Source organism: Blennius ocellaris (genome assembly GCF_963422515.1).
Source record: "Blennius ocellaris genome assembly, contig: SCAFFOLD_230, whole genome shotgun sequence".
NCBI lineage: Eukaryota > Metazoa > Chordata > Actinopteri > Blenniiformes > Blenniidae > Blennius > Blennius ocellaris.
The window spans coordinates 25,001-32,500 of NW_027662278.1; the positions used below are offsets into that span (position 1 = coordinate 25,001).

Below are 7,500 nucleotides of genomic sequence, written 5' to 3' on the forward strand. Positions count from 1 at the left end.
GGAAAAAATGGCGGCCATCTTGGATTTCCTGGAGGCAGGTTGATTGAGAGCATCTTTGGTAGCCTCGATGCCAGACTTGCGTCACATTTTGTACCGTTCCTGTGAAAAGTTGCCCTGATCTGCCCCGCGGCTCTATTTAATACCCCCCCCCCCCCCCTCCCCCCCGGTTTGACCTCCGTCCTCGTTTCAGGCGGAGAAGCAGGCGCTTGACGTGAAGCTGAAGAAGACGGAGGAGGACCTGAGTCGGCAGCTCGGCTACGCTCAGCAGGTTGTAGCCGTTTGTGTTTTGTAGCGGTCCAGCTACCGTATAAATCAGAGCAAGGGGGCAGTGCAATATATATATATATATGCAGGCAGTGTTTGTCCACATGGGGGCGCTGTGCTCTGTCTCTGACGGTGTCTCTGGCTGGACAGACGCTGTGTGAGCGGACCAAGGAGCTGGAGAAGCTGCGCTCCGACTGGAGCCACCAGACCAGCTCGCTGTCCGGTCGCCATGCCGACGAGCTCCAGGCTGAGAGGGAGAAGAGCTCCGAGGTGAGGAGGAGGCGGGGCCTGAGGAGGGCGGGGCCTGAGGGGGCGGGGCAGCGACTGTTTCAGCGACTTCACCGTGTCGTTGTTTGTTGTTGTTGTTATTTGTTGCAGCTGCAGCTGCAGGCGCAGCGGCAGCGTGACGAGCTGCAGAGCCGCCTCACCCTCCAGGAGGAGTCCCTCAGGGATCTGACCCGGGACAAGTACCAGCAGGAGGCGGACTTCAGGGACCTGCAGGCCAAACTGCAGCTCTCCGAGCAGGTCACACCTTCAACTCTCTCTCTCTTCTCTTTTCTTTTCTCACTTTAAAGACTGGAAGCAGCAGTGTCAGTCTGTGGTGGACTGTGCTGCAGGAGAGTCAGTCTGTGCTGCAGGAGGAGTCAGTCTGTGGTGGTCTGCTGCAGGAGAGTCAGTCTGTGCTGCAGGAGGAGTCAGTCTGTGGTGGACTGTGCTGCAGGAGAGTCAGTCTGTGCTGCAGGAGGAGTCAGTCTGTGCTGCAGGAGGAGTCAGTCTGTGGTGGACTGCTGCAGGAGAGTCAGTCTGTGCTGCAGGAGGAGTCAGTCTGCGGTGGTCTGCTGCAGGAGAGTCAGTCTGTGCTGCAGGAGGAGTCAGTCTGTGGTGGTCTGTGCTGCAGGAGGAGTCAGTCTGTGCTGCAGGAGGAGTCAGTCTGTGGTGCAAGAGCAGTCAGTCTGGTGGTCTGTGCTGCAGGAGGAGTCAGTCTGTGCTGCAGGAGGAGTCAGTCTGTGGTGCAGGAGCAGTCAGTCTGGTGGTCTGTGCTGCAGGAGGTGTCAGTCTGTGGTTGTCTGTGCTGCAGGAGGTGTCAGTCTGTGCTGCAGGAGGAGTCAGTGTGTGGTGGTCTGTGCTGCAGGAGAGTTAGTCTGTGGTGGTCTGTGCTGCAGGAGAGTCAGTGTGTGGTGGTCTGTGCTGCAGGAGGAGTCAGTGTGTGGTGGTCTGTGCTGCAGGAGGAGTCAGTCTGTGCTGCAGGAGAGTCAGTCTGTGCTGCAGGAGAGTCAGTCTGTGGTGGTCTGTGCTGCAGGAGAGTCAGTATGTGGTGGTCTGTGCTGCAGGAGGAGTCAGTCTGTGGTGGTCTGTGCTGCAGGAGAGTCAGTGTGTGCTGCAGGAGAGTCAGTGTGTGGTGGTCTGTGCAGGAGAGTCAGTGTGTGCTGCAGGAGAGTCAGTGTGTGGTGGTCTGTGCAGGAGAGTCAGTCTGTGCTGCAGGAGAGTCAGTGTGTGGTGGTCTGTGCAGGAGAGTCAGTGTGTGGTGGTCTGTGCAGGAGGAGTCAGTGTGTGGTGGTCTGTGCAGGAGGGCCAGCGCTGGAAGCAGCAGGGTCAGTCTTTGCGGCGGGAGGCCGGCCGTCTGGACTCGGAGCTGCAGCAGCAGCAGAGCTCGGCGGCCCGGCTGCAGACCCGGGTGGCGGTTCTGGAGCAGGAGCAGCGGGACCAGCAGCAGCTGATGAGACGGACGCAGGACGTGCTGGACGCCGCGCAGCAGCAGAAGGTTGGTCCCGCGCGGCCTCGGTGGCGCGGCGCGGCGCGGCTGAGCGTGACGCCGCTGCCGCCCTCCTCCTCCTCCTGCAGGAGGCCATGAAGGAGAACGTCGACGGCAAGGAGGCGCAGACCAGGAAGCTGGAGGCCACGGTGAAGTCGCTGTCCGAGGAGCTGCTCAAGGTGCCACTCTTTTTTTTATTATTATTATTTATTTATTTATTTTTTGTTCTGTTACGAGACGTCGTTTGTCAAACGAGGGTCCCAGAACTCGTCCCTGAGGAACTCCAGACACCTGCTGAAATACTTGTCCAACAGTGAAGAATGACCTCAGTTAAATACGGTAAAACCTCTGATGTGGGGACGTCCAGGTGTCCCCCGAGGACAGGTGTCCCCCTCTTCAGAAGGGGACGGGTCACGGGGACAAATTGATGTTGAACTCCCCAAACACCAAACGTTGGTTTTGGTTATTTTAAAGTATAGAACTGAACCGATACAAGACGATAAAATATATATACACATTTATATAAGATGTGTGTATATATATATGTATATGTATGTGTGTGTATATATGTTTGTGTGTGTATATATGTTTGTGTGTGTATATATGTATGTGTGTATATATATATATATATGCATGTATATATGTGTGTGTATATATATGTATGTGTATATGTATGTATATATGTGTGTATATATATATATATATATATGTAGATAAGATGTATACAAGATAATTGTTAAATCAGATTTAATGTACTTCAGGGACCACATAGAGTCCAGTTTCATCCTGACCGGTAAAATATTGTTATAATAACCTTTGAATTTACACTTCAAAGGGTTTCTTTGATGTGTCACACAGTGTGGAATGAAACTGTCTATAAGATCAAACAGTTGGTAATGAAAATGATTACAATCTCCACATGAAGTCAATTTTATTGAAACGGGGAGGTGGAGAACGGGGAGGTGGAGAACGGGGAGGTGGAGAACGAGGAGGTGGAGAACGGGGAGGTGGAGAACGCCGGGCAGCAGAATTGGAGAGTTTCTGGATACGTTACGGACCGTTGCATTATGGGTCGTTGGGCTACGTTACAGATCGTGGTTTGACAGTTGGACTGTGGTTCCAGATCGTGGTTTGACGGTAGAACTGTGGTTCCAGATCGTGGTTTGACGGTAGGACTGTGGTTCCAGATCGTGGTTTGACAGTAGAACTGTGGTTCCAGGTCATGGTTTGACGGTAGAACTGTGGTTCCAGATCGTGGACTGTGGTTCCAGATCGTGGTTTGACGGTGGGACTGTGGTTCCAGATCGTGGTTTGACGGTGGGACTGTGGTTCCAGATCGTGATTTGACGGTGGGACTGTGGTTCCAGGTCATGGTTTGACGGTAGAACTGTGGTTCCAGATCGTTGTTTGACGGTAGAACTGTGGTTCCAGATTGTGGTTTGATGGTTGGACGGTGGTTCCAGATCGTGGTTTGACGGTAGAACTGTGGTTCCAGATCGTGGTTTGACGGTAGGACTGTGGTTCCAGATCGTGGTTTGACAGTAGAACTGTGGTTCCAGGTCATGGTTTGACGGTAGAACTGTGGTTCCAGATCGTGGACTGTGGTTCCAGATCGTGGTTTGACGGTGGGACTGTGGTTCCAGATCGTGATTTGACGGTGGGACTGTGGTTCCAGGTCATGGTTTGACGGTAGAACTGTGGTTCCAGATCGTGGTTTGACGGTAGAACTGTGGTTCCAGATTGTGGTTTGATGGTTGGACGGTGGTTCCAGATCGTGGACTGTGGTTCCAAATCGTGGTTTGACGGTGGGACTGTGGTTCCAGGTCGTAGTTTGACGGTAGAACTGTGGTTCCAGGTCGTAGTTTGACGGTAGAACTGTGGTTCCAGGTCGTGGTTTGACGGTAGAACTGTGGTTCCAGGCCAACGGGATCATCCAGAAGCTGCAGGCGGAGGTTCGAGCTCTGCTGGGGAAGGTGAAGCTGAAGAACACGGTGACGGTGTCCCAGGAGAAACGTCTCCAGGAGACGTCGCAGAACCTGCAGGCTGCCGAGAAGACGCTGCTGGACGCTCAGCAGCAGCTCACCGCCAGAGACCTGCAGGTACAGAGACCAGCATGTAGAAAGACCAGCAGGGACAGAGACCAGCAGGGACAGAGACCAGCAGGGACAGAGACCAGCAGGGACCTTCTGATGTGAACTGGCCAGACCTCCTGTGGTGTCCCTGTCCCAGGTGGACAAGCTGAAAGAGCAGCTGGACGTCACTGTGCAGAAGCTGAACGAGAGCCGAGACGTGCTGAAGACCAACGAGAACGGTGAGTCTTGGGGGGCCGGAGGTCTCCTGATCCGGTCCTCCAGGGACCCCGTCCTCCAGGGACCCCGTCCTGCAGGGTTTAGTCTCCCTGGTTCGGCACGCTTGAGTCTCAGGAGGACGTCGTCCCCAAGGGGGTGAGAAAGTCCTTGATGCAACCAGGTGAGCTGCAAGTGGGAGGAGCTAAACCCTGCAGGACCGGGGCCCTTCAGGACCGGGGAGCCACTGGTCCCCCACACCATCACCTCAGCCTTGTTTTTATTAAATGTCTAAACTAGTTCAAGCAGCAAAGTGTAAACAGGAAGTGAAAACCAAGAACGGTGACGACGGTCCAGATCCAGATCCGGATCCGGATCGTCGCTGGTCCGGTTTGACTCGTCTCTCTGTGTCCAGTGATCAGTTGGCTGAACAAGCAGCTGAATGACAAGCAGCTGCAGAGGTCACCGGGGTCACAGAGGTCACCGGGGTCACACGGCTCTGCAGGGGGTCTGCAGCTCCCGAGGCTCCAGCCCCCCGCCCCCCCTCTGCAGGACCACTTCCTGTCCCAGACAAGAACCCCTGGACCACCTGCCGGAGGACCGCCTCCAACCGCACTCAGGTGACTGTTTCTTTATGACGGTGAGAGACCAGACCACCTGGACCAGACCAGGTACAGTCCGTCTCCTGGTTCTGGTTCCTGGACCAGACCAGGTACAGTCCGTCTCCTGGTTCCGGTCCCTCGACCAGACCAGGTACAGTCCGTCTCCTGGTTCCGGTCCCTCGACCAGACCAGGTACAGTCCGTCTCCTGGTTCTTGGACACAGAACTGTTGAAGTCGTTGACGAATCGTGTTGAAGAGACGTAAAGACGAGTTTCTCAGCAAACGGTGGACAAAGAACCGGTTCTTTGGCGGTTCTCCTTTAAGAACCGGCCCCGAACTAGAACCCGGTTCTTGGTGGCGGAGACGCCTCGTCTCCTGGTCTCTGGTCTCTGGTCTCGGCTGAAGGTCCCGCCTCCGACCACAAGGTTCCCCTCTGAATGTGTTTCCTCTGCAGTGGACCCTCTGGAGGTCTGGATCCCCGGTACTTTGAGAGGAGGGGTGCTGGTCTTCTGGTCCACGGCGTCCCGGCTGCTCCGCCTCACCAAGGTGCTTCTGCCGAACCTCACCGCTTCCTGAACCTCACCGCTTCCTGAACCCCACCGCTTCCTGAACCCAACCGCTTCCTGAACCTCACCGCTTCCTGAACCTCACCGCTTCCTGAACCTCACCACTTCCTGAACCTCACCGCTTCCTGAACCTCACCGCTTCCTGAACCCAACGGCTTCCTGAACCTCACCGCTTCCTGAACCTCACCGCTTCCTGAACCCAACCGCTTCCTGAACCTCACCGCTTCCTGAACCCAACGACTTCCTGAACCCAACGGCTTCCTGAACCTCACCGCTTCCTGAACCTCACCGCTTCCTGAACCTCACCGCTTCCTGAACCTCACCGCTTCCTGAACCTCACCGCTTCCTGAACCCAATGACTTCCTGAACCTCACCGCTTCCTGAACCTCACCGCTTCCTGAACCTCACCGCTTCCTGAACCCAACGACTTCCTGAACCCAACCGCTTCCTGAACCCAACGACTTCCTGAACCCAACCGCTTCCTGAACCCAACGACTTCCTGAACCCAATGACTTCCTGAACCTCACCGCTTCCTGAACCTCACCGCTTCCTGAACCTCACCGCTTCCTGAACCTCACCGCTTCCTGAACCTCACCGCTTCCTGAACCTCACCGCTTCCTGAACCCAACCGCTTCCTGAACCCAACGACTTCCTGAACCCAACCGCTTCCTGAACCCAACGGCTTCCTGAACCTCACCGCTTCCTGAACCTCACCGCTTCCTGAACCTCACCACTTCCTGAACCCAACGGCTTCCTGAACCTCACCGCTTCCTGAACCTCACCGCTTCCTGAACCTCACCGCTTCCTGAACCTCACCGCTTCCTGAACCTCACCGCTTCCTGAACCTCACCGCTTCCTGAACCCAACGACTTCCTGAACCTCACCGCTTCCTGAACCCAACGACTTCCTGAACCCAATGGCTTCCTGAACCCAATGGCTTCCTGAACCTCACCGCTTCCTGAACCTCACCGCTTCCTGAACCTCACCGCTTCCTGAACCTCACCGCTTCCTGAACCCAACGACTTCCTGAACCTCACCGCTTCCTGAACCTCACCGCTTCCTGAACCTCACCGCTTCCTGAACCTCACCGCTTCTTGAACCTCACCACTTCCTGAACCCAACGACTTCCTGAACCTCACCACTTCCTGAACCTCACCACTTCCTGCTGCCACGGTTACACGTCTCTGTTCTCTGTTCTCCTGCAGATCTTCCGCAGCGAGTGACGTCGTCGGCTTACTTCTCGGCGTGAAGGGCGCCTCCTGGTGGCGACGCCCATCAAGACCTCCGTGGAGGGAATTCGTTTTTTATGTGCTTCTGTTGTCGTCTGTCTGCTGGTTTTAACTCGCGTAGCGAAGATTCAAATAAAATATTTTTACCTTGTGTAACCCTATGAACATACACACTGCCTTATATTTTACTTCCTCTAATGGTAGCACTAATGCTAAGAGTACCATCCTGTACTTTTAGCACTAATGCTAAGAGTACCATCCGGTAATGTTAGCACTAATGCTTAGAGTACCATCCGGTAATGTTAGCACTAATGCTTAGAGTACCATCCTGTACTTTTAGCACTAATGCTTAGAGTACCATCCTGTACTTTTAGCACTAATGCTAAGAGTACCATCCTGTAATGTTAGCACTAATGCTTAGAGTACCATCCTGTACTTTTAGCACTAATGCTAAGAGTACCATCCGGTAATGTTAGCACTATTGCTAATGGTACCATCCGGTAATGTTAGCACTAATGCTAAGAGTACCATCTGGTAATGTTAGCACTATTGCTAATGGTACCATCCTGTAATGTTAGCACTAATGCTAAGAGTACCATCCTGTACTTTTAGCACTAATGCTAAGAGTACCATCCTGTAATGTTAGCACTAATGCTAAGAGTACCATCCGGTAATGTTAGCACTAATGCTAAGAGTACGATCCTGTAATGTTAGCACTAATGCTTAGAGTACCATCCGGTAATGTTAGCACTAATGCTAAGAGTACCATCCTCTAATGTTAGCACTAATGCTAAGAGTACC

General features: G+C 53.9%; 1 protein-coding gene across 1 annotated transcript in view; it reads left to right on the forward strand.

The window, feature by feature from the left end:
- The window catches only part of sass6 (SAS-6 centriolar assembly protein), a gene marked incomplete at its 3' end in the record, with an annotated part of 15,493 nt that extends 8,774 nt beyond the window's left edge, over positions 1 to 6,719 (forward strand). Inside the window, exons 5-14 of the mRNA XM_080521345.1 lie at positions 191 to 268; positions 415 to 534; positions 643 to 789; positions 1,832 to 2,026; positions 2,107 to 2,196; positions 3,937 to 4,116; positions 4,247 to 4,328; positions 4,718 to 4,922; positions 5,359 to 5,450; positions 6,676 to 6,719. Coding sequence (XP_080377471.1) covers positions 191 to 268; positions 415 to 534; positions 643 to 789; positions 1,832 to 2,026; positions 2,107 to 2,196; positions 3,937 to 4,116; positions 4,247 to 4,328; positions 4,718 to 4,922; positions 5,359 to 5,450; positions 6,676 to 6,719 — 1,233 coding nt within the window. The remainder of the gene's footprint in view (positions 1 to 190; positions 269 to 414; positions 535 to 642; positions 790 to 1,831; positions 2,027 to 2,106; positions 2,197 to 3,936; positions 4,117 to 4,246; positions 4,329 to 4,717; positions 4,923 to 5,358; positions 5,451 to 6,675) is intronic.
- Between the last annotated feature and the right edge of the window lie 781 nt (positions 6,720 to 7,500).